This window comes from Melozone crissalis, unplaced genomic scaffold (genome assembly GCF_028551555.1).
Source record: "Melozone crissalis strain CALT ecotype California unplaced genomic scaffold, PUWL_Pcris_2 ptg000016l_1, whole genome shotgun sequence".
NCBI classification, from domain to species: domain Eukaryota; kingdom Metazoa; phylum Chordata; class Aves; order Passeriformes; family Passerellidae; genus Melozone; species Melozone crissalis.
In genome coordinates this window covers 6605627-6632993 of record NW_026535794.1, presented here as the reverse complement: position 1 = coordinate 6632993, position 27367 = coordinate 6605627, and the positions used below count along the sequence as shown (strand labels likewise).

The window sequence follows — 27367 nt, the reverse complement described above, 5'->3', positions numbered from 1 at the left end:
TATGGATCCCATTGCAATTTTAGTCTTTAAGTTTTAGTGATTTTATGGGGAATGTGAGGGCAACAGGGAATGGTTCAGGTACAAGGATGATGCACCAGGCCCATGTGAGCCCAGCACAGCTGGAGGGGATTGGAACAACAGGAATTCAAAAAACCCTTTGTCATCAGAAAGTCTCCACTTTTCAGTGGCATGGAGCTATTAGGGTGTGTGAGAGAGTGTGTTTGTGCTGAGGGGTTGCATTGTTCAGTACCCAACAGTGCACCCCTCCTAGATCTAATATTTCATTTAAAAGCAATTTGCCTGAATGAAATAAAATATGCATGATGGGTGAACACAGATGAGCTCTGTTAATGTATTCTAATTAACTTGCTAAAAATATTTTAAAATCTTAATAAGCTTAAAGAGAATTTCTGATGATCAGATGCAATGTTAATGAGCATGGTATAAAAACATAAGAAGGTAAAGTGAAAAGCTGATTGGCAGTTGCAGTGCTGTCTGTATACCTAACACCTTTCTTGGACAAAAGAAACATCTCTGGGTTAAATTTTATCTTTTGTCTTGGTAGCTAATTTCTCAAGATCTATTTCTAGAAAGTTTAATGAGCAAAAGATTAAAAAAAAAAAAGGACTTTACCTGTTTGATTTGGGGTGTAGTGGGAATTTTATTGCTTAATTACGCCTTAGAAAAACATGCTAAGGACATTTATTATAAAGTATCTGTGTTCTTTGTGTGTGGGAGAATGACTCTTTCCGTTTTATATATGCCATAAATCTCTGATTGTAGCCCTTTTTCTCTCCAGGCTATTAGGTTTCTGCAGACTGTATTTCATTCCTTAGCACCTATAGTTGCTTGGCAACAACATCTGATTTACATGAGCCCAGCCCTGTGAATGAATGGTTACCTGGAACCTTTCTGAGCAGAAACCCCAAGAAATGCAGCAGCTCTCCCATTCACCGTGACAATTATTAGGAAATATTAATTGCTTCTCTCTATTCATCCTTCTACAGCCTTTGTTTTTCAGTTAAATGGGAACAAACTGTATTCTCTGCTTAGCTCTGGCCTGCCAGAGGTCACAGAATTCATTTATAAATAATCCACTTGGAAAGGAGGAGATTTATTAATAACAGAAGGCTTTAGTGCTGCTCAGAGACCCAACTGGTACAAGTGGTCCCCAGTGCTGTGTTCTTTAGGTACAGGAAGAATGAGTTCAGAGGAGTGAAGTAACTCAGCACAGTCACATAGAGCAGGTCAGCAGGATTTTTTTATTTTTGTGAGTAGGTCTGGTGTAGTTTTTAGGGAGAAAAATGTTACTGCCTCAATTTATTTTCTTCTCTTCTTGATATATGGAACTTAGCTGAACAAACAAAATAAACAGATTTTCTGCTACCTCAGCTCTTGTTTGGTGAGCAGTTACACCCTCCTATCAATTAATTTTATTCTTGTGAAGTACTTTTCAAGCTGTAGGCTTTTTCTATTGAGAGGAGGAGGAGATATGAAAGACAAAAATCAACAAGAAAAATTCTTCACAAGGCACTGAATGAACACAAACCAGCCTTCCTGGACTAGGAGATGAAAAGCTACAGGCAATATTTGTGGATGCCAAAACAGTTGGAATAATTCTTTTGAAAAAATGTTTAAAGAAAACACCCAAATTGCCTTGTTTTGGGAGTTTTCTGTTTTTTATCAGGTTTATCCTTTGCAAAAATAAAATATTGCTTGAGCTTGGCTCTTCTCTGTTGCATTTCCAGAGGCTTTTATTGCTGTTGTTGATAAGGCACAAAGGCTGGTGTGGAGGGAAGCAGAGCAGACCTGAGACCTGGAAGAGATCTGCTTTGCAAATCTAGATCCCAAACTGATTTTCCCCCCAGGTTTGTTGTGCTTTGGGTTTCTCTAGAATAAAAATATTTGATAGCACATTCTTTTTTCTCATCACTTGAGTGGCATTCAAGGTCAGGTCATTGCACCCTGTGCCTTTTAATTATATCCTGTGGCTTTGGGTCCTGCTGAACTTGCAGCTCATTATTATTATATTTTCTCCTGTGGACATGTCTTGCTACTGATGCTCATGCTCTGCAGATTAACTAATGCAGAATTGAATGCATTTGTGATCTAAGTAATGAAGAGGCCTTTGTTCTATTCCTGCTCGTTCTTCTGATTTTGTGTGACCTTGGGGGACTCATTTATCTCCTTGCTTGCTTTTTCTCATTTTAACCTTCGATGGATGGTGTCATATGTTGATTTGCCAATGTAATTTTCCATTTCCCTTAGAAGATTTTCAAGGCTGGAAATTGGTGTAGGAGGACAAATCTTTATTAAAAACTGTGTTCTTTGTCTTCCTGAATAAGTCAGTAACAAGCATTATTTACTGAAGGGTGATCTGTAAAGTCACATGTGGTACTTACACACATCAGAATTGTGATATGTGTGGGAGGATGTGTATTCTGCTGAGTTTCAGGCACAAGTTTCTCCTGTGTCAGAATACTTTGAGGAGATACTGAGCTGTGCTGCAATGCTTCCTTCAGAGCACATTGAAGAAATTGGTTTTAGTCAGTGGAGAATGCCTAAGGTAGCAGCAACCTTTTTATTAAACTAATTTGTGAGCACATCTTGCATGTGCCTGTCTGGGTGAGTGTCCCACCTTAGCCTGGGACTGAGAGCAGGAATTGTCAGGAGGCACTGGGATGGAGCTCAGGGCAGAACTCTCCATAACCTTGGGCTCACTGTGATGTGGACCATGAAACAAAGTGAAAATTTTCCAAGATAGAAATCCATTTTAATTTAAGTGAAATGTACATTTTTGAGTTGACTCTGTAGTTAGAAACCATAGTCATTTAGCCAGACTGCAAAGCCTAAGCTCAGTGAAGTTACTTCAGCGAAAAACAGAGATAAAAGAAGAAAGACAGAAGATGATAGAGAGAGACAGGGACTGCTGTAAGAGTGAGTCAACCTGACCTCAGAATTCTTTCTGATAAAAAAGAACTAGTGGTAAAAGTCACACGAAACCCATAAAAATGAATATGTATGTGAAACTGTATGCATGTGTATTTGAGAGAGGGATAAAAAGAGACCGGAAGTTCTCAGAGGTACGCACGCCTTTTTGAGGAGAGCAATCTCCGCGTACGTCCAGCGCTGTAATAAACATACCAAGCTTTACAACTTTGACAAAGTTGTGGGGTTTCTTCTTTTCTCCGCAAAACATGTGTCAGAATACTTTGTGGAGATACTGAGCTGTGCTGCAATGCTGCCTTCACAGCACATTGAAAAAATTGCTTTTAGTCAGTGGAGACTGCCTAAGGTCTCAGCAACCTTTTTATTAAAGCTAATTGTGAGCACATCTTGCATGTGCCTGTCTGGGTGAGTGTCCCACCTTAGCCTGGGAGCTGAGAGCAGGAATTGTCAGGGGGCACTGGGATGGAGCTCAGGGCAGAGCTCTCCATAACCTTGGGCTCACTGTGATGGGGACCACAGGACACTCCTCTCACATGGCCCTGCAGGGAATGTGCCTGCTGGAGCTACACACAGAGCCAGAACAGCCCCTCCAAAAAGCTCTCCTGGGAGGTTTCCCAGTGCAAGGTCCTCTGTGATTTATCAGGAGTTTTTATAAGCTGGTAAATATCCGTATAGACCATCATAACATGCCGTCAGGCACTTCTGTGCCAGGCATTTTTAGTGCTCTTACCAACTCTGCTCTTTGCTTTGATGGTGGTTTCAGAGGTGAAGACCAAGGCAATGGTATTAGGCCAGCAGCACTAAACATCAGTGGTTTGTGGTCTTGAAATTATGCCTTTTAATGAGTGGCAGAACATAATATCCTTAGCTTAAAAGAAATACAAGATGTAATTTAATTGTGGTCTGTAAAGTGCCAACATGTGAAGGGGAAACCTAATTTTAATAATAAGATTTTGACTGGAGGGCTAAAGCCACAAAGATTAAGTGACTAGAAGTTTAAAGAATAAAAATATAAATTATGGGAGGAATGCAGCTATTTCAAAGTATTAAACATGAGAACAGTCAGTAGACACAGCAAATTCTCAGTCACTTTAGCTGAGGCTCTGTGTCTCTCTAAGGTCCCTGTAGCTCAGTGATGACAGATCTGGACTCTGGGATCACTGTGTGGAATTTGGGTGATCCCATTTAGGCAAATGGTCCACTCTGATATTTTACTCTTTAGGATCTGTCTGCAGGTATGTTATTAAAAAATGGGATGTGATGGCCAGATTTAACTGGCCTGGTTTGCATCGCCTCTAGGTTTTGTTTTCAGACTGGCACCACCTGCTTCAGAACATTTTTTGGGAATCTGTTAATTTGTCACATTGGTTCCGGATCTCTTGTTTATTTGCTGAATAACAGGAATTCTGCAGTGGAAGGTGAAGGTAGAGATGTTGCCAAGAGTCTCATGAATAATTGTGGCAATATAGGGTAAATCAAAGCAGGTTGTTCTTTGTTAGGCTAAGCCTTTAATTGGAGCCTTGGCTACTTTATTGATGTTTGAACAACCCCTGAATAGTTTTTGTGGTTAATAGTATTTTTCTCCAACAAGCAGTTCTTATAATATACAAACTTTGGGTAACAAAAGAGGAAAACAGAGTGGCCAAAAAATAAAAAAATAAACTTGATGTAAGCAGTTACGTTGGTACATGAATCCTTTTTACCTTATTAATTCATGAAAAATGTTACTTATTTTTTCTTTAATGAATTGATTCAGATCCTAGAAACTAAACAAGAGATAGCAAAGTTCATTAGATTGCTTCTAGTAATAATGTCTTCAGAAGAGGACTTCCCCCAATACAATTTTAGTGTTGACCAAACAGATTTTGTCTTCACAGAATCACAGAAAATCTTGGGTTGGAAGTGACCTTAAAGATCATCTGGTTCCAACCCTTCTGCCATTTCTTTCCTTAAAAGCCTCAGAGAAATATTTTTCCAAAACAGTCAACCTTTATCTACAAAATTTGTCTGAATCTGCTGTTTTTTTTCCCCCCTTGCTGTAAGCTGTAGTGCTGAACTGTGGAATTTTTTTTTAATACCTTACCTTTGGAATTTGTCCCAAGCTTCATCATAACATTCTGCCAAATAGAGCTCTGTGCCTAAAAAAAAAAACAAATTAAAAATCACTGTGAATTGATAAGCAATTGCAGCTCTGCAGCATTTCTACAAGAATTGCAAATATTTCAGAAGCCTTGTTGCCAGCTTCAATGTATGTTATAACAATGTTATGACTATTGATCTGCTTGTTCCCAAAGAAGTCTTTACCACTCATGCACCAAAGTTTTCCCTGCAGTACAATTCTGCTGCAGTCAATGAAGCTGAATTTTATCTTGAGTAGATTTTGTTTCCTCTGGAGCACCTCTTGGACTGTGTGGGGGTTTTTTGGGGTGATCTGCAGTAATTTAAACTGCTTTTAAGAGGTAATTTATGTGCATGTTTTTCTTTGTTTATGTCTTCTTGAAATCCATCAAGAAGGAGAAGGCTTTGAGTCAACATTAAATTTAAAATTAATCTCTGAGTTGAGCTGGACTAGGAGGATTTTCAATAAATGATTTGGTGTCTTCAAGCTTCAGGTTCTGAAATCCTAAAGTTTTGTCTTGATTGAAATAAGGTCTTAGGAAAGCCAAATTTGACATTTTCATGAACAACAATTTCTTGAGAACATAGAATGACCTGTGACTATCAGTGACACATGAGCCCTGGCTACTAAACTGTTCCTACTCTGTTTCAACTTGATTGTTGCTCCTCTGCTCATTTTAGTGGTGTTATTCTTGCCTTGCAGCAGTGTGAGCAAGGAGAATCATGCCTGGTCTCCCCTACATCATTGTAGAGACTTTATCTATGTAAGTAGCATAAATGTTGAGAATATTAGGCAAATTTATCATTGCTGCTGAGAAAATCCAGGCTTTTTTCCCCCCTCTGTTGAATTACAGCTGATTTAATGGTAGCTCTACTACAGTGGCCTTAGAGGCTGATGATCAATTCTATCTGTAAAAGTTGTTTTTCTTCCCCAGGCAGTGCATTTAACAAACAAGACTGAATTTTGTGTCAGGAAAATTCCTGACAAACATTTGCGCAAGTCTCAGTGAAATTAAAGCACATTACTAAATATATGAAAACTTCTTCACTTGCCAGTTAAAAAGCAACCACCCTCTATGGCAAACCTGGCTTGCTTTTGTCAGTAATAAATTAGCTGATGCTTCAAAGTGAAAGTCAGAAACACTTCTGAAGAATAAAAAAAAAAAATAGTTTTTGAATGGCTTTTACTTGGGCAGTTGTATTTGTCTAAATTAAAAAGGAAAAACAGAAAAAGGGTACATTCCAGTTTCCATTACTTTTGCCTCATTCATGTAGATATTATTTAGAACCCAGTCCTAGAAGTCTCAGGGACATAAAAGGCCATGTTTACAAAGGGTTTAGATAAGAGAAACATTTTACCATAGCAGGAGTTAAATTTCAGTGTCTTTATATGAATAAAGAAGATTAACATGAATTTTGGAAGAGTTAATAAGCAAGGAGGATGATTTTGGAATATTTGTTTGATAAATGGGACAAAGCCCCATATATTTTTTTTTTCTTGAATGAAAAGCTAGCAAATACTGTTTAAAAAAATTATAGTCTTTGAAGTTAATCAGAGAAATAAAGGAGGGGCTTTTCTTGTTGCTTGCAAATTGTAAATTGCAGTTATTTGCAATCATGCTTATAACTGGTGTGGGTTCATGTGCATAATCAGCTGCTTTTTGAATACATGTTCTATTGTTCTGTTTTATTTATGGATTCGCTTGTTATGAGAAAGATGTTATGAAGCTGTTTGGATGAATTCTTGGAATTGTCTTTTAAGAGCTTTGAAAATCAGCGTGTGTCTGGAGTTTGGGGTACAAACCGGGACTGTGGGTAGCACTGAAAATTTAGATGAAAATGTTGAGGGGTTTTCAGTCTCAAAATGGAAGGTCAAATTCTGGTTTTGGACTTTGAGGTGCATGAACCAGCAAAATTCTGCAGTGACACAGACACACCATTTCTGTCCTGCTGAAATGCAGCAAGATCCAAAAGCCCTGAGGTCAGGAGTCATCCCACCAATTCCAGCATCTGGATCTGTCACCAGTCTGATCTGACCCACTCCTGGCGGGACAGGAGGCTGAATTTCTACCTCCAGTCTCCCTGCACCAGTGATGTGGCAGAAGATTTTGGTGACAATTACCAGTCAGAAGGGTAATGCTGGTGAGTTTGCCAATGTAATTATTTTTCTTAATAGTTATACTTATCATCATAGAATCACAGAATGCCCTCAGCTGGAAGGGACCCACAAGGATCACAGTCCAACTCCTGGTTCTGTGCAGGACATCTCCAAGAGTCACATCTGTGAACAAGAGCTTTGTCCAAACACTTCTTGCTCTGTCAGGTTTGGTGCTGTGCCCTGGGGAGCCTGTTCAGTGCCCAACCACCCTGTGAGTGAAGAATCTTTTTCTAAATCCAACCTAAACCTCCCCTGACACAACTTCAGACCATTCCCTCAGGTTCTGTCACTGTCACATAAAGCAGAGATCAGTGCCTGCCCCTCCTCTGTGTTTGTAAATACACAGTGATGCAGGTCTGCAGTTTTTTTGGGACCACTGACAATGCTGAACATATGTCATTGTCATTTCCTTCTATTCTCAGTGACAGATTATTTTTCTTTTCCCTATGTACCTTTCAATAAAAGCAATATTTTGGCTGAAAGCAAGAGACAGGAGATGAACTTTAACATCACTCAGTTCTAGCTGGATTTCTGTGGAAGGCACAATGAGTATTTTGCATGCATAGTGATGTGCACAGAGTGTGCTGCCTTCTCAGCCTTGTGGGAAAGTGCCTTTTGCTCAGACTTCCCACATAAACTTCTTTACTTGGGGCTTTGTCCCTCCTCCTGTCCAGTGGGAACCATTATTTTAAATCTATTTTGTTAGGTCAATCATCATGTTCAACAGAAGACAATAGATCTCCAGAAGACGTGCATATGGCAGAACAACACTGTGCCATGTGCAGCTGTAGCCCTTCTAGATTGCGTTAAAATTCAGCATCAGCTCTCTAAAAAATAATTAGTTTTTCAATAAGAAGGAAATAAACTGGTTGGTTAGGTAGTATGCAGAGAGCTTTTAATTAAAAGATGTTTAAATCTGATTCTCTCAACTGTTAAAGAATTGAATTCTTGAATTATGTTTGCTACTGGTGTTGTTGTTGGGGACTTTTTAGTAACACTGTGAAGTTCTCTTTGTGCAGTGCTGTAGGGGATGGATGGTAGCTCCTGACAGATTCAAACACAGCTGGCTGAGAACACTGCTGGTGATGGATGAACAATGTCTCTGTTAATGCCTTTTATACATAAATGATGGGCTTGCTTTATTTATTTATAAGATGTATCCAATTACACATCTCAGAGCAAATGTCCACTGTTCACTAAAGCACACACTATTGGCATTAAAAAGACAATCCCTGAAATCAGTGATCAATGTATTTTCCTTGCTCTTTGGAGAGAGACTGAAACAACAAGTAAACCTAAAATTCAGCAAATTCCAGAAGTTCTTTAGAGACCTGTGAAAAGTGACTGAAACTCAAAGAGGAATGATGTTGTCTCTGCTCTGGCCACTTGCAGAGCTCCACATTCACCTGAGATTCTGCTCCCATGTGGCCTGGATGGATCAGTCCCACCTGTAGAGCAGCTCAGAGTCTGCCATCCCACTGTGATGGCTAAAGCTCACTTGGCTGGGATGTGTTTCAGTGGAGTGAGCCATCTTATCTACTCCAAGAGGAGGAGAATAAATGGTTTTCCCCTTTGTGTAGCTTCAGCACAGGTTTTTGGGTGCTTTTACTGTGTGTCTGTGGGTGTTTATACTCATGAGTGGATCCAATTTAGAACATGAGCTGTCTAACCAATGTTAGAAACTTCACAGTGTAAATTAAGTTAGTTTATTTTATCAAGTAGGTTAGGTATACTCTGAAACAATTCTTAGCATTTTGCTATGAAAGAATTAGTCTGAATTAAGGTGGGTGTGCAGATAGCAGCATGTTAAACAATTTTAGACTTGAGATCTGATTTGGCCTCTTGGAGGACACCTAACTCAACTGATAGTGGGGTGAATGCTTGCTTGTGTGGAGTCTGTATTAAATAGAAAATGTGCTGTAAATTTGCCCCTATGTTTCTGCTAACTTATTGATACAGAATTCTCTTGAATTGCAGTGATGGCATGAATTTATAACGCAGCCAAACCCTGAAGGTGCTGGTCTAGCAAGGAGTGAGTCTCCTGTCCATTCCTGGATCCAAATGCAGACATTTGGGAGGTTGTGGAGCAGCAGCCCTGAGCCAGAGAGCTGGGACAATGGCAGTGCAGGGAGCAGCTGAGCTGGGCTGTGTTTGCTGCTCTCACAGGGTGGATGCTGTTTGGTTTTGGCACTTTGATGTTGCCCACTGCTCTTTCCTGATGGTGGGAGCCCAGCAGGGGCCCCTTTGAGAGGCACTGGAGAGCAAGCCTGGCTTGTTCCTTGCTTGGAGCTGCTGGGAAGTGCAGCCTGTGTGTCTGCTCCTCATCCTGTCCTGCTGTCTGTCTCTGAAATGTGGCGTTTGCACGCTGGATGTGGTGGTTCTGCAAGAATTTATATCCTCAGCAAGGCAGAATTGTGACTACCAGGCAAATAATTTAGAGTTTGGTTTGGTTTCCAGGAACAGAGGCTTGCTAGTTATTTTTCACTGGTTTCTGTGCTATTATGTTGTTGTGATAATCTTGGCAGGAATCTGTCACTCTGTGTTGGTATAATTGAAACTTGTTTTCCCTGAGGAATCACTCTGCTGTTTGTTTTATTTGTTTACTGACATTGACAGAGATCCTAATGGCTTTTAAAACCCAATTTGTGCATCACTGAATATCCTCCAAAGAGGAAAATAAAATTAAATTTATCAGTTAAAAAGGGTCCCCCATGCAATGCTTTGTCTGGGTCTTGGGCTCCACCTGAGCACCCAGATGGGGGTCTGGAAATGGCGTGGTGAGCTGCATTTTTCTGATTATTTCTAATTCTGTCTTTGGGGCTTTTGTCATTAAGATACTTAAAAGGATAAATGACAATAAGTTATTTAGGGCATCAGTGTAAGCTGCCCAACTTTGCCTTGTGAGAAATAAATTATCTTTAGCTTTTATTAAAAAGGAAGTTAAGATAACAAAACAATAACCACAGTGAAATTTCCCTTTTGGGAGGGTATACATGATGGTATCACTTATTATTGTCATAAATCAGAGTAATTAAGTGTTTGGATTTTTTTTAAAATGTATGATATCAAAGTGTTTATGCATTTATTTTGTTTTAAGCCTTTGAAGAACTTCAGTGAGAACATTTGGACTATTTACATTTGGAATCTCTTGCTGAATTGTAATTGTGGATTGTTGCATGCTGTGCTCCAGAGGAGCATGCACACAAATAAATGGTGAGGCAGACATTTGTGACTGTGTTTGCATGGGTCTGAGGATGAGGGAAGAGATGAGGATCTGACTCCATGTTTCAGAAAGCTTAATTTATTATTTTATGATATTTATTATATTAAAACTATACTAAAAGAATAGGAAAAAAGATTTCATCAGAAAGCTAGCTAAGAACAGAAAAAAAAAAAAAGAATGATAACAAAAACTTGTAGCTCAGACTCTCTGTCCCAGCCAACTCACTTTGATTAGCCATTAATTAAAAACAACTGCCTAAGACTTATCACAAATCTACCTGTTGCATTCTACAGCAACAGATAATCATTGTTTATATTTTCTTCTTGAAGCCTCTCAGCTTCTCAGGAGGAAATACCCTAAAGAAAGGATTTTTCATAAAAGATATCTGTGACAGACATTCAGGAATGTAGAAGAAAGGATGGATTTCTTTAAGCCTAAAGAATACAGGATATATTTTTAACTTCCCCAAAGCTGTGGCTTTGCCCTGGATGAAGATTCAGAATTTTTTTTTTTATTTTAGTGACATGATTTAGACCATCTGTAATTGCCTTTTGACACACTTCCTTGTCACTCAAGCGCATGGGGATTGCCCAGGTTTCAGTGAACTCTGACTGTGAACGTCATGAGGAGATAAGTTTGGAAAATACTGCTGATTTTAAAGGTTATCTGTCAGTTTGTATATATACAGCTATGAGCCAAACCAATCTGACCTCAAAGCAGAGCTGTAATATAATAACACTGCCTTTCTTACCCTGTATCTCCTTTACAAATCTGCCTGACATTGATAGCACTACAATAATAATAGATCTGCAATGTTTATGTTGCCTCTTCTAAGGAGGAGTTCTAATGTACCTTGGAAAAGTGGGTAATTAGTGTTATCTCCTTTTTTACAGAAGGTAAATTAGAGGTACAGAGAGAGAACCCTGGCTCCCACCTCCTTGTTCTCACTGTGCTTGGCTCAGTAGCACAAATCTTGACCACGTGCATTGTCAGTCTGATTTGTACTTTTTATTGCATTGCAGTGCCTAAAACAAGGATTTTGGCTACTGGTGGCGCATCCCACAATAAAAAGATCTTACAGGTAAGTAGAAAATTAAATCCTGAACTGAGCTTGCAGTTACACCTCCATTTTTATTTTGCTGTACTGAATCCAAATCACTGCAGCTGCACGTGAAGGTGGGGATATGGAATTGTGAATCTGCTGCAGGTCTTCGGGGTTTTTCTTCAGGTTTAGTGTGAAAACCTTTAGCCCAGTGCTAATTTTACATTCAATTTAGAGTTTTTTTCACACTTGATTGGCTTTGTGAATGTGTATCTGAAGCACTGATGATTTCCGTGTCTCATCACTTAAATCAATCAGCATAGAAATCACAAAGAAACTTCTTATGTAATACCTGAGGGGTTTTTTTTGTTGTTCAGGTCAAAGTTGAACCATTGGTTTCTTTCAGCTGAAGGGGAATTATGCTGGTGGTAAACACTGAAAAAACCCCAACAACAAAAACAAACAAACACCCTCATCCAAACCTCAACCCCTTGTCTTTGTGTTACTTATTACCATCATGTAATTTGCTGGGAGGAGGCTACACTTTGGTTGGATTGTTGTTTGTCCCAACCTCCTCTTTTGCTGCTGCTGCACATCCAGCCTGGGTAAGATGCTCCATCCATGGTGTGGAGAGCAGAGACTGTGTGCTCTCTGCTCCTGCCCACCGAGACCTGGCAAAGCCTCCCTCACAAACGGCGAGAGGCCTCTCAGCTGGCTGTGACAGCACAGAGAGAGACATCTGGGCTGGGATTCATCCTGCCCAAATCCACTCGGCTGTGGTGGGATGTCTGGGTATGATCTGTCAGCCCTGCAGCAGTCGAGGGATATCCCGCCTATTGCAGCACAGAGGAAAGCAACAAAAGCCCAACTGGGTTGGGGTTTTAATTTAACAAATGTAAAATCTCCTCCTGGGGGATCCCAGGAGCTTTCTGGGCTCTAGGGGCTACCTTGACCAGCTCCCCTTTAACCACAGGCTTCAACATTGACCTGGAGGTAGACATGGACACCAGAAGTTCTAATCTTGGGCTAGGTCTTATCATTGGTGATAGATGTGGGAAATGATACTTCCAAAAATTTAAAAGATTTATTAACCTTATCACAAAATACAGCAGAAGACTGACTAGAGAAAATAACACAATGCCGAGAGAAAAGGATTTTTTTTTCCCACCATGGTAAAATTTTTAACCCTTTAGCCCCTCCCAAAGTCTTGTCCATTGACTTTTCCTTTGCTGTCCAGCGATGGAGATCACTTTCTTACATCTTGATTACTAGGGCAACACCTTAGAGCCCAGGTGTTGCCCTAGTAATGAGCCAACCCTCCCAAATGTCCCAACTACCCAGGCCATCCCATGATAACAATGCAAGGAGGGGGTAAAACATAACTATCAATTTTAATAAGAGGCAAAATAACAAACTTTTTACAGAGAAAAACTGATCTAGGTGCAAGAGGCTTTCCTGCCCTTGGTAAAACATCTCACAAAAGCGATCGGTTTCTTTGTTTTCTTCTTTTTTTAGTAAATTGCTCAGGCAGGACTTTTTGGCTCTTGTGTAATTAGTATTTTTTTAAGTTTGAGGTGAATTCCTCTGGGTCCTCTGAGATGCCTTTTTCACCTAATCGAGGAGAGAAACTTCTGGGCTTATTTCCTTTTTAAAAGGACAAAGAATAGTTTTGTAACTCTGTTAACAAGGGGCACATTCCTACAATAAATCTATAAAACTTTATATATAATACTTGCCATTTAATTGTGAGAGTCAACCATTGCATTGCTCATCTATCACGTAGGCAACACAGGGTGAAATGTTTTCTGGGGATTCCAATCCCTTCCTGTCAGGGCCAGCCTCAGCTGCACACCATTCTCTTTGACAATTGCAGTCAATTCTCTGCTCCACAAAGCCTGAGCTGGATTTAAAGAGCAAAAAGGCAAAAATCTGTTTTCTCCTAAGGCATCTAAACCACATATGTGTGTAACTGCTGCCTGTAGAGCTGATTGGGGAGCAGCAAATTTGGCATGTTTTGCCTGCAGATGTCACTTCTCTTCATCTGCTTTGGTTCCTTTGCGTAAGAAAGTGACATTGGAAAATTAACTGATTGGTTAATTGCTTAAAACATTGGTCCTTACAGTAGTAATTCTGCTAAGGAAAGATTGGGTTCACAGATGAGTTTGTTTTTAAGGCTGTATTTCAGTTTGGGTGCCAGGAGGATCTCCTCGCTGTGCAATGAAGGCAGAGAAACAAATATTCTTAAAAACATAATTTGGTAACAGACACAGCTGAAAAACCATGGGATTGGGAGAGTGGTGGCTGGGGTGCTTGCTCTTCACGTATAACAATTCAGCTGCTTTTAAAACTCATTAGAAGTGCCTTAAAATAATATGATCAATACAGTGTCATTCACTTAATTCAATCACTGGTTAATTGGATCTTTCTTTTTAATTTAATCAAAACCTCAGAAACCATATCAGTTGCATAAAGAATAACAGCTTCCACCCTTATCATGGTCAATTTTGGATAATTTGTTCCAGGGCTACAAAGGACTATCATTTAATTAATCAACGTTCAGGAACTCCTATATTTTACGCCACAAAGGAGACAACTTATGAAAATCTGTTAAAAAAAATTTAGTAGGGCAGCTTTCTCCACAGTTCCAGGAAGATTTTTATAGCATATGTGGTGCTTGATTAATGACCACATGCAACACAGTGAATTATCTTAAGTAGTAGAACCTCTAACAGCTTATTTTTAAATTATTTGTGAGAGATACCACAGTTTCAAACAACTTACCAAATATATGGACTTTGAATAATTTTAATTTTATAATTGTGGTAAAAAAATGTTATTTGTTAAATTGTTAAAATATTATTTGTAGTATTACAGCACTTCTTAGCAATCAGTATAGAGTAGAGCTGCATTGTATGAGGCTCCTCAGAGATACAAAAAAAAAATTGTTGTTCAAAAGATTGTACAATTTAAACTTGAGAAATGCCTGCTAGAGATGAGGTGAAGATATAGGTGGGGAATGTGTTGAAACAAAGTGGCTTTGGCTGGTAGGATGGGCAGTGGGACTAGAGCTCTGTGACCTTACAATTTCCAGAGTACTTTTTAATAGATGACCATGATTTATTTTTCATTTGTTCTCTAGCATTGAAATTCATGTGCTGCTTAAGACAGTTTTAAGTGTATCAGCTCAGGCTTCCACTGGGTTCTAGTTAGCAAACAGCCACTTTCATTTAAATTGTGAAAATCAGTGATTTTCAAAGGTTTTGATTTGAAGATTCTGCACAAAATTTCAGAGAAAGAAAAATCCTTTAGAAATTCCATGTATATATATTTCTATAGGTGATATGGATTGAATTTCTTACTCATCTTTTATGGACCCTTGGGTCCATCCCCAGCAGGGTTATAAATTCCAGGATCAGGGTTGCCTTGCACTAACCCAAATGGTTTGGAATTCTGGACATTCTGGCTTTATTTTAGACTCAATTGTATGGATTTAAGTCAGGTGAGATACTTTTCCCTTTGGCAAAAGTAATAAAACCAGCACAGGTTACATCTGAATTGTTTCCTGCTTCTTGTATTGCTCAGCCTGAGGGGCACTTGCAGTCCTAGAAGTGATGAAACCAAAATGGAAAGCATTTGTTGACAATGTTTTTGGAAAGGAATTATTAAACCTCCTATGCCCTTACCCAAATATGTCTTAATTTTCCCAAATCAGTATTGTTTTTCTAAACCTAAACTGTGGGGAAGAGCAGATGTGAGGTGCTGATGGTGTTGATTTCAATGCAGAATGATGAGTGGTCAAATAACTTTAGTATCTGTTGAATACCTTAATAATTTCTTTGCCTGTAAAATTTTATTTGTATTACCCAAGCCAAATGTCTCAATATATCTTCATAGCTAAAGTTCCCTTAAAAACAGGAAAACTGGTAAATTTAGAGACTGTGTAATCAGCTCCTGTGTTGTTCTCCCTGCTGACCCTAATGGGATGGGAATGGTGGAGATGAAGAAAGGCTTAGCAGGCCTTCATGTTGCTGGAGCTTTATTTTTATGCCAGTTTACAACTGAGGAGGTGTGACTGGTTCTTCTCTCTTTTCTCCCCTTCCTTTCCCCTTCCTTTCCCCTTGAATCAGCCTTAGCATGATGGAAGCAAACAGGCTCCAATTGTGGGCTCCTGAGCAGGTCTCCTTGCCCTGACATAAGCCTTTAGCATGTGCTGATTGTGTGAGCTTTTGAGGAATGATGCTTGAACCAGGGCTCCTCTGGACTGTAACCAAGACATCTGGAGAGAAATGGGACTTTATTTCCTGGCTAGAGTTACGTCTGTAGCTCAGAATTACCAATACCCTGTGGTGTGACAAGTTCAGGCCTCACTGTTGCCAGCAGTGCCTCTTTCCACGGGTTCCTGAGCGCTTGGCTGGGGCTTGGGACAGCTGCTTGTTTTCCTGAGCAGTGATGAAGGATTTTTCCTTTTCCTTTGTGTTTCATGGATGCTTTGATGCCCCTCAGGTCCTGTCCGACGTGTTCAACGCGCCCGTGTTCACCATCGACACGGCCAACTCTGCTTGTCTGGGAAGTGCTTACAGAGCAATCCATGGTAAGGCTGCCAGGAGACTCCTGTGAGCAGTCAGGGAATTTAATTTCACTTGGATAATACTTGGGATTAACTTTACTGGGCATGAGGGGGGAGTAAAGCTGTGCGCATCCGACTGGAAGGTCACACGGGTCAAAGAGGGATTTTTGCTTAGTACACTTGGATTAGGGCAGAGAATATAATTTACATTGTAATTCCAAGCCTGGTGGCTGCTTCTCAGCCAAGGGATGGGGTGTGGGAAGTGTTGGTACTGTCCAGGGAAGATCTAGGGACCTTCACATGTTGAGTTGTTACATCCATGGAAGAATACAGCCAACTGAAGGTGTGCTGGTGCACCTGCTGCCCCAGTTTGGGAACTGGGCTGTAAACTGGGATGCTGAAATGGCCAAACCAAACAGAAGGTTGATCCCAGCAAAGAAGATCATTGAGGGCAGGGACAACAGGACCTATAATACTGCTGGCCAATATTAAACCTATATTTATCTTTCAGCTTTTAAACATCAAGTTGAATAATATGCAAGGTGTCCTGGGCTCCACGCACTTACTCTTGTAAAAGTATGAATCTTGGGATAGGTTGACCAGTCATCTTGCTTGCTGTGCTATACCTCTCACAGTAATATTACAGCCAAGCCCCAGGATTTACATGTTAAGTAACTTATATCTATTAATGCATGTGGGTGTGTGTTAAGGGTGGGCCATCAGCTACTTAAGACTTGAATCCCAACCATAAATTTTTATCCATGTATTTTAAAATGGTTTCTAATATCTTACAACTAAACAATTCAAGGAGCATGGAAGTCCTTGTTTAGGTCAACTTCAGTTGGCCTCAGATTTTTTAATTTGAATCCTTAGGATTTGGGCCTTAAGACATGGGTAACTTTTCTACAAGTTCATGTAAGACCATGGGACTGTAACAAGCATGGAAAAGATAGCGCCAACTATCAGAAGAAATCAGCCAAGTTTTAATTTTAGAAGCAAATTCTGCTGTCACATTATAGCATCTAAAGACTACATGATCTCTTGCATTTGAAAACAGCACAGAAAATTGCACGACCAAAACCTGAATTGGTATGTTTAATGCACACAGCATGCTCTCCTCTTTATCTCCAGAAAAGGCGCAAGGATTCTGTCAGGCCAAGCAGGCTTTTGCAGGACAATGGAAACACTTGGATTATATTAATATTTGAAGCCACAATGGGACCATTTTTGCACCTTGTGGGTCGAGTTTCCAAACTGTTTTTCTTTATGATCAAACTTTGCCTTCAGCTTCAGAAGCCTCCCAGCACTTAATGCTGCAGGCAGATTCCTTGCCCTTGAATGCGTGTGAAATGTGGAGGCACCATTGAAGTTTGTGCAGATATTTTGTGTGTGTGAGATGTGTATTCCCTCTGCCAGCTTGGCATTTGAGCTGTGGAGGCTTGGCTGACAGAGCGTTTGAGCGAGGGTTTGGGCTGCTGTGCTGATGGAGGGACTCCTGGGCTCACATCCTCTGCCAGCCAGGCCCCAGGGGGTTTGCTGTGTGTGTGTGTTCCTAAATGGCATTTTTGATTGATGCCTTCAGCTGCCGCAGTCTTGGCCAGGCAAAGGGATTGAGGAAAAGTGGGGACTTGCTAATATAAATGAAATACCGATGGCAAGGGCTCTTTAATAATATTGCAATGTGCATCTGGGGTGTTCCACAGTTAGCCTGGGGTTCTTAGCAGGTGTGCAGGGAGCTCCTGAAATGCTTTGTGATTTGCTCACAAAGCAAAATGCTGTCGTAGCAGAACTCCCCTATTATTCTGCTTCCTTACACATAAATATAATTAATAATTTGTAGCATATTTTCTTGAAAGTGTTTTCATTTCTCTTCATTTTTATGTTTAGTCACATTTTGTCCTTGAATCCCTTGCTTCCACCTATTTTCACTGCTGTTTACTGTACTGTTGTAACCATAAATAATTACTGATATTGTTGAGTAGCATTTCTGCTGCTTACCTGTTCCCCAGGGTAAGAATTGAGTGATTGGCAAAAACTCAATCACAGAGTCCCCACTTCCCAGGCTAGCCCATAGGAATGTAAGATCCTCTGCCATTTATCCTTCAATCCTGAATGCTGACCTGACCAGGGAAGATCAATATAATGTATTAATTTGCCAGGGAGTCAAGGCACATCCCTCATGGTGTTTTTTTGCATTGATCAGGATTGTGATTCTCGTTGCAGGACTTGTAGCTGAGAGGAATGTGCCCTTGGCTGATGTTGTGAAATTAGCACCAGAGCCCAGATTGGCTGTTACACCCACCCCAGGGGCTGAGGAGGTGAGCAAGTTTGGGAATGCCATTTTTCTTTTCATTTCCCGTCTGTTTCAAAATGTAGTGGTTTGTTAATTATCCTCATAAAATAAATTAATTTAGGAAACTCTTGGTTACAGAGTTCTTATTCCTTGTTGTAAAGACAGATTTGATTTTGAAAAGTATTTGGTGTTGTAATGATGCAATAATCTGACCCCACCATCCAGGTCTGTGAGAATGAATTTTCCTAACAAGGTGTGATCAGAGAGCAGAATATCTTCCTTAAGGGACAGAAAAAGTTATAAAGTAGATTGAATTTGGACACAGGTCAGTCAGGTTGTAACTGATAATCTTGAAAAAATAATCTGGACTTGTTTGCAGCAAGCAGCAGCAAAAGCAAAAGGAAGGTGATTGTGCTTTCTGGCTTCTTGGAAAACATCTCCAAAAACCCTTCCTGTCTGTAAACAGTGCTCAGCAATTGTATATAATCACTGGTAGCTCCTCTGAAACCATGGCAGCTGGGAGGACTCAGTGGGCACAGCTCTTTGGTCCTGTGCCCATCCTGTGAGTTCTGGCACGTCTGAAGGTGAGTTTGTGCTTTATGGCCCACGTAGACAAAGCAGAGGAGAGAGTCATTGCTGGTAACTATGTGACTACAGCCCTTGTAAAACCAAGGAAGGAATCATTGTCTCAGGCTCTCCAGTGCAGCCCGGCACGTCTCACCCCCAGCCAAAGGCTTCAGTTTACAACATCTTTTCAAATATAATGCACAGTAATAAATAAACAATACAATATAGCAAGATTCCTGGAGAACACATGTTTAAATAACAAAGGTGAATCTCACCAAGGTCTTCAGCTGTGCAAAAGCTTCTTTTACATCAGCGCAGCCTTACACACTCCACCGTTTATGAGATTTGGAAGTGGCCTAACTACAGGCAAAAAGGTTTTAAAGCTTTTATTTAAACTGGGAAATTAATGATCTGCCAAAACTACTAACTCCCAGCTACATGTGTAGAGGAGCACCAGATATCATCATGAGTAATAATAGAAATGATCATGCTGCATTGTGCCTGCCAGCATATTATTTAATTATTAACTGAGATGGAGGAGCTCGGTAATCGAATAGAAGTCCCCTTCAGAAATATTAAGACATTGAATAATTTAAACTTGATTGATCTGATCTCATTTACTCAACCTTCCCCCCTCATTTTAAAAGATAAAATAATTAACAGCAGCTGCCTGTGCCACGTGTGCTGCAGCTGAAGCTCCCTGCAGGGAGCACAGCACAGGAGCAGCTCCCTGGTGCCTGACCCAACCTCACGTCGCTGCCCTGTTCCTCCCCAAAATGCTGCGTGCTGAAAAGCTGGGGAGGGCTCAGAGACCTGCTCCTGACCCCCTGGTGCTGCTTCAGCTGGAAAACTCAAGGGCAGAGGATACAGCTGTCACTCACAGGGGCCCTGCAAGCACCTTGTACCCCTGCAGGGGCCGAGCAAACCTGGCAGGAGAGGTCACTGGGGAATTCAGCCACCTCTTTCTGCTTTGCTCTCTGGATAAAACGGCCTGGAAGCTAAAAGAGTTAATTATCTCCTTCTCAATACTTCCCTTTTCCACATGGTTAGACCTGGCTCTCCTTGCACATCTTTTTTTATTGGTTTTAAATGATGTGCAGTAGTGAATTGTTGCCCCAGTAGATGGGAATGAATGACAGGGAGGCAGTGGCCAAACAGCATGGGAAGGAATAACCATTCCTGCTCTTTAGCTGAGCTTTCCAGCTTCATTCCATTAAAATCAGCTTCTTGCGATTACATATTCCACACCATTTCTTTTTTTCTTCTTGCCTTATAATTTTGCAGTTGATGGTGGATTCCCTGGCTAGTTTCATGGCTGTGAAACTGCAGAGAGCCAGAGGGCCTGTCAGTAATACAGTGCGCTAGCATGAACACTGCAGCAGAAATTCATAATGCAATGAGTCAGTTTGATTCTGTTTCGTACAGAGCTGCATCTCCCTGTCCATCCAATTTCGTTCTGTTGGGGTTAGAGCCTTTCACTTAAATGATAGTTCTTTTTATAAACTTCAAAGTCATCCTGAGGTTAAGTCCTGTCTTGCTGAGGAGCTCTTCTGAAAGAGTCTGGCTCACCAATGTGAAATTCCCCCAACCACTTCTTTACATTTTTTGGACAGCTACAGCTAGATCTTGGCAGGGTGGAGAGAAAACAGGTCATAACACAGCAATCTGCTCTGGTTTCATCCTTTCTTCCTGGTATAGGTTGGAGACAGCGTGTTAGATCATTGGAGAGAGGAAAGCCTCCTGTAGACAGAGGTCAGATGGGACAGTTTGATGTAGCTTCTCCTGCCTTGCCAAGGCCTATGCCCACAGCAGGGGTTTCCAGGAACCAAAAATGCAAAAAGCTTCTCTTTGATTTCTGAGGGATCATTTGTGATAATGAATGTGATTTTAAAAAGCAAGGGCAGGGCACACAAAGCAGCTCTTCTGGTTCAATTAAACTGATGGGCAGGTAAAACAGAACAAAGTCACAAGAAGGGGAACACAGGGCTTGTGGTGGGCCATGAATCAGTAGTTAGTGGAAACTGAAGTCTCAAAAGTTCCAACTTGCCTGACAACAATGTGACTTTGTCCTGCAGCAGACCATGGTGCCTTGAAGAGACCATTTCAAAGAGGATGAATCCCTCTCTGTGGGTATGACCCCAAGTCTCTTAGCTGAACCTGATTTCCCAGTATTTTTGTAGGATAGGGGTATTAATCTGAGCTTGTTTCTAATTCTGTCAATACCCAAATGGGTCATGAGGTGTTCTGGTGGGAACCACTGTGGTAATAGTCCTTGGTCACTCACTCAACCACACTGGCTCAAGTCAGTCATTTGTAGGTTATTCTGATTAATCCTTCTTCCTTTATTTTCAGCATAGCAGAAATTAAAGAGTCATTTCACCTCTTTGGGGCCTCCTGTCTTCCCCGAGGAAAAAGATTAATCAGAACCACGAAGCATGACAAAAATAACCAGGAGATTCTAGAGCAATAAATAGATGCTAACAGACAGAAATAATCTGTTGTTTTAGCATTAGGATTCAGATCTATTTTAGTAATCTATTAAAGCAGGGATGGTTGGCTAGTTGGTTAATTAAGCAAAAATAAAACATGAGAGGGAACATGATTGTCTGGGAGTTGGTCACTTATGTTCATACAAGCTGTGTGACAGAGTGCCAGATTGGTTGTGATATTGTCCTGTGGGGTTTTGCAGGGAGAAGGCATGGAGCAGCTCACTACCTCTGGATGTGTGGTTTTTGATTGCATTATTGACTCTGCTGAGATGTATTAATCTTGCAAAAATTCAGGAAGGGAAAATGTAAACCTAACAGGTTTTCTTGACTTTGGTGAATTGCCTTGTAAGAGGGTGGATTTATAGAAATGACCCTATTACCCAGGAAGGTTATAATGACCTATTTATTGATTTAAAATAATTGTATTTTGTTGAGTTAGGTTTTGGAAGGGGGAGGTTGTTTTCTAGAATTGGTTTGGGTTGGTTATTTAGTGCAAAGTAGGTAATAATAATACAACCACAAAAATATAATAGGTATTGATAGACGTTTGATTAAGGTGATTTGTGTAGCCAATAATTTTCTAAACTGATTAAGATGGGCTTGCAGAATGGATATCTAAAGTAAAGAATGTAATTGTTTCAGGTGTGGTTCCTTGGAGAAGTCTTCAGAGTATTTCAGAACACTGTTTTATTGTTTCTGCTTTATGAGTATTCTTCCTCTGTTAAGAATAGTGAACAACTGCTATGATTTGAAAAATAAAAGAACCCTTGATTTCTTAAACAAATCTCTATGACTAATTTGACTTTGGTTTAAAAAAAAAGGAACATATCAAAAGTAGCAAGTGTTTGTGAGAGACTGATTAATTTTAATCTATTCAGGGTAGATTAAATGTACTTGGGTAGATTAAAATTAGATAATCATCAGCATCATCTTTGTGATTTGTAAATTTTGAATTGCTCCAGTGATTGGCTAACAGACCATTGCAGGAGACAGGAGGATCCATGTGGATTGTCACTTGTAGTAATAATTTGTAGCTGCTTTTGCTCTTAGAAGGTGGCAGGGATAATCTAAACAGTAAAAGCCCAGTTGAGCACATAGGCTGGTAATGTGGTGAGATGCAGTAACAGGATGAAACATTTGATTTGTTCTAGAGAACAAGGTAACATTGTACCAATGCATTTTTCAGAGAGGGCAAGTTAAATTATTACCTGTTATAATGTATTATTTATCACTGGCATTTTCTTTAGTTATGGGACTGTCAGAATGTGACCAAATTGTCCCAGGAGAGAAGTTTAGGGTTTGTAAATGAAGCAGTCAGAGTACTGTCAACATTGTGGAGTAGGCTATAAAGATAAGCTGGAGAAAGGGCCATAATTAAGCAAGGACAATTAAATTATGGACAATAATAAGGTTTGTGTTGTGATACATGTAATTACTTTTATTAAATATCACGGTTTGATAGATTAGGTTTGAGGCTATGGCAGAGAGGGAATTTATGTCCTTGGGTTTTTATGCATTATTGAGAGTCCTTTATTCCCTTTGGACCTCAATTACAAGAACACATCTCTATAATTGCCTCAGGAAAGAGACTCCCGGAACTGCACAGGAGGAGTTGCCCAAGGTGCTGTGGAGGCACTTCAGTCATGGCAGGTGTGGAGAATCCCCTTCCACAGACACACCTGGGTGCACACTCAGGCCATGCTCTGGGCTGGTGCTGTTTGGATTTTCTCTGTGTTTCATGGGAGCTGCACTGCCCCAAACCTCAGCTGGCATGAAGAATACTGCCTGTGAAAAGCCTGTGGTACTGCTGCACTCATCAGCTGTGATGTACTGGTGGAATTACAGCCACATTCCCCGAGGAGGAGGAATTTAAGGCTTTGCTTATCCCTCTGAACTGCACAGCTCTTTACCCCAAAGAGCAGGAATAGAGTACAGGAAATATTCTTGACTATTTGTTTGCAGGTTTTTTTTGTTTTTTTTTCATATGGTCCATAATGCAGGATTCATTTCCACTAATGGCTGAGAAGCTTATTGCAAATGCCTGAATTTCCTCAATTAGCAAACTAAGTGCTTAAGTCCAATAAACAGGAAAAGAAACTGTGTCAGTAAATGTGGTTGTTCATTTATTTTGACACATTTTAATTTAGAGTGATGTATTAACAATAATACTTCCCAGCCTTCTGGTAAATGTGTGTATTTTGTAAAAATACTGATGGGCAAATAATATGGAGCCTGCTTTCTCAGTGCCTGAGCTCACTTACCAATGCAGCTTTGCTGTGCTGAATCTTTGCTGAGAAGCACTTAGCACTTATCAAATTTACAGAATAGTGAAGTAAGAAATAGCCAGTCTTCATTACAGATGCTTCAGTGAATAGAGGAGCTGGTTTTATTTGAAATACTGATACTCCCAGTATAGCCATAGTTGCCTGCTCAATGTTTTGTTTACTCTGATGTGCATATTTACCAGAAATGGGAGCAATATTTTCATGTTCTTTGGGAACATGAAAAGAATATGCATGTGTACTTCTTGGAGCCCTCCAGGCCTCATGTAGTTAGTTAAAAATACCACGCTGAGTAATGTGACATTTCATAATAGTGGTGCATTTTATTTTCTAACCCCATAAATCTGCATAAACCTCCAGGATCTCAGTATCACTGTCCTGTGGAGAAGAGGAGCTGGGGCACACACATGTTAAAAGCCTGGCCTGGGGTCACTGAATGAGTCTGTTTCAGAGGCAGGAGTGAGCAGGATTCTCTGCTTTAATCAGTGGAAGGCTCTGCAAGACTCAGTCACTGTGAGATGGCTTTAAAAACCATTTTCTGATGTCTTAGCTAACAAACTGTGTCTCTTTCCACTTGCTGTGGATGCTCCTTCTCTTCTACCCCTTTTTGTACTTAACCTGTTATAGAAATGTAGAAAGGAAACTTTATTTTCTATAACATCTGGTTTGTAAAAAGGAAGGAGTTGGTCAAAACTAGATCTATCTGCAGAATGTGCCCATTAAGTCACTTCCACCTGCTGTTGTGGAAGGTGGGAATGGGAATGAAGAGATAAATTCAGTTTTCATTGGTCTGTCTTAAACTATCATTCAGCAGAAGGGAAAGATAAAACCTGAGTATTTTGCCATCAGTTGAAACAGAAAACAAAAACCCACTGTTTTTTATTTCCTAGATGAGAAAACTTTGTGATTTTTTTTTTTTTTTTTTTATTCTGGGAAAGTGTGGCTGTTACAGACACTGAGGCTACTGCAGGACTGTACAGAGACCTGCCCAGGAAGAAGCTGCTCTCCTACTATATCCCCATAGTTTACACCTGAAACATTTTCCTCCTGAATTTTTCATACTTATGCACACACTGTTGTTGACTGTCCTGAAAAGGATAAACCACATTGAAATGCTAGATCTCTCTTACTGATGAGAGCAGTAATTCAGTTTGCTGGCTGTGATTCATTATGGCTCCATAACCTCTCTGAACCTGGAGCCAGGAGTGAGGCTGCCCTGATTATGAGTCAGTGCAGAGGGCTTGTGGAGCAGACTGGCAGCCTCTAGGATTCACTGTGGCAGGGATGTGACCTCATGGCATCCTCCTAGGGACTGCTCAAGCCTGCACCAGACCCTGCTCATGGCATTCCCTTCTTTGTGCTGGAGCCAGCGAATGTGCAAAGCTGTCCTGGTGTGGCTTGTCACAGTGCTGGTTTTATTAGAGGGACAGATAAGGGAGGAGATAAGGAGAAAGGTGCATCTCCAAGATCTAGATGAAGTCCAGTTTTTGGTTGGAGCAGAGTAGAGATTTTGATTTTTTTGATTTTGAGATGGATCTCACCCATATCTGAAAGTGCAGAATGTGTCCGAGACTGGGGTTTTGAACATATTTGAGTCTTGATTCTTCTTTTTATGGTTGTAACAATACTGTACCTAAAAACTCCTGGAAAACACAAACAAGTGACTCAGATACTTGGTGTAGCTGTGGATAGGAGCTGGGTCTGCATTTGTCCCTCTGAGCTTGGGGAGCAAGGAACATGGCCATGGAGCAGCCTGTGGATAGGAAAGGATGTGGCTGTGAAAGATGTGTGTGGAAATCCACAAAATCAGAGGGTTTTGTAAAAGCTGCAAAAGGCAGGCCTCAGAGGCAGTAGAACTGTGATTAGAGCTAAGCAGCAGCCATGAGATTGGTCAGCAGAAAAATTATTTAAAAAGTAGAAAAGCAAAGACAAATAGAACAATGGTCTGTGTATTAACACTTGTCTAGAATAACCCTTTAAGCTACAGAAAAGTTTATCTAGTGAGATATTAGGAAGTTTTAAGCTTAATAATGGAGCTCTGTGCATTGTGTTTTAAGGCTGACAAGCAGGTATTGTATTTGAAATAAGTAAGCATTGTTTTAACCAAAGGTTCGGGTGCTTATAGTGGTTGGATAGAACTACTGTTAATGTGCTTTTGCTTTGTGTGATTGGCCAAAAAACTTATAAAGTAATTTGTAACATTGAGTTCTTGGTCTGCTGCCTGGGATAGGAGCTGCTGGCATCTCCCCATTGTCATAGCCATGTAATGAGGCTGATGCTGAAAAATAAACCAGCTCAAGGCACATTCCACAGCAGTCCCATCCCATTCGTGATTTGTACACAGCCCCCAGCCAGCGATAATGTGGAGTAGAGAAGCAGCTCAAGCAGGCACAGGAGTCTGAGAGGGAGTGTGAGGTGCATTTTGGAAGGGCCTGGTCAGCACATTGGCCAAGGAGCACCCAGCTGGCTGTGCTGGAGGGAGCAGCGGGGTGATGAGTGAGGCAGAGCAGGAGGAGGGGACAGGCAGTGATCCATCCTGGGGCAGTGCAGGGAGGCAAGGACAGGAGTTCTGCCTGGGTGATTAGCACAGCTATTACTGAGGGGGCACGGCACACTGGGAGAGGTGACTTTAGCTGAGCTGCTTCTGCTGGAAGTAATGGCTTCTGCTTATAGCAAGAACCCAGTCACAATAAGAACAACCTGTGCATGTCATAAAATTAAGCTGTAAAGGCGATGGTAAAAAGGACTGTGACATTTAAAGAGGGAAAACTCTGCAGCACTTTCATGAGCAAATTGGGCAAAAACCAGCCCAAACCTTCAGGTACCTGTGAAGATGCTGCATTTTTCATGTCTGAAATGCTTTTTAACTGCAGTGTAATTTAAAAATCTAATTTTTCAATGAGACATATTTATTTCTTTTTCCTTTTTAGCTCTATCGTCCACTTCTGAAAAGATATGCTGAGCTTGAACAGAAGGTTATCTACAACCCAGCCTCTTCTTGTCTTGTGAAATAGAAGCAAATAAAATTTATATGTTGTCTGAGCAGACTCCCAAGGAGAAGATCAGAAGAGATTTGCTCAGAATTTACTGGAGCTGTTTAAATCATTTCGTTCCTCTATGTAGACAAATAATTTTTAAATGTCTGTGTTTGAGTGTGTTGGTGGGGAAAAAAATTACATTGTGATTGAAAACCTGATTAAAAAAGCATCATATTGCTCTGTGTGTTTGTGGCCTCAATTTTTCTTAGGTACTTTTCAGACTGTGCTTGCTGTTTTGGAGAGCTGGGTGACAAAGTCAAGTTCCTTGTGTATGTGAGTCACTCTACCCATCTCTGTCAGCTTTGATTCCATGTGTTTGGCATGCCAGCCTCTGCATACCTGTCTAGCAAAGTGTCTCAATTCCTCAATTTCTCTTCCTTAAATGTTTTCAGACTATCTTTCTTTTCATCTGTGACTTGGAGATGTTTATATCTTTGCCCACACAGAAAGCATAAGCACACTGGCTTAATCCCATCTTTCTTTAATATGTGGAGGAGGCTGATTAAATTCTTTAAAGACTCCCTGGGATCCTCTGGGAAGGGAAATTCTTGTCACATGATACTATGGAAAGCCTGTTGTGTGATAAAGCATGATATGGCAGGGGTTTATAGATTGTGGAAAGCACAGAGATCTTCTGTGAC

At 40.5% G+C, this 27367-nt stretch overlaps 1 protein-coding gene across 1 annotated transcript in view; it reads left to right on the top strand.

Moving 5' to 3' along the window:
- Positions 1-26888, top strand: part of XYLB (xylulokinase) — an 85233-nt gene extending 58345 nt beyond the window's left edge. The window contains exons 16-19 of the mRNA XM_054273888.1: positions 11471-11529; positions 15994-16081; positions 18281-18375; positions 26619-26888. Of these exons, the coding sequence (XP_054129863.1) occupies positions 11471-11529; positions 15994-16081; positions 18281-18375; positions 26619-26702 (326 nt within the window). The 3' untranslated portion in view covers positions 26703-26888. The remainder of the gene's footprint in view (positions 1-11470; positions 11530-15993; positions 16082-18280; positions 18376-26618) is intronic.
- Positions 26889-27367: the final 479 nt, after the last annotated feature.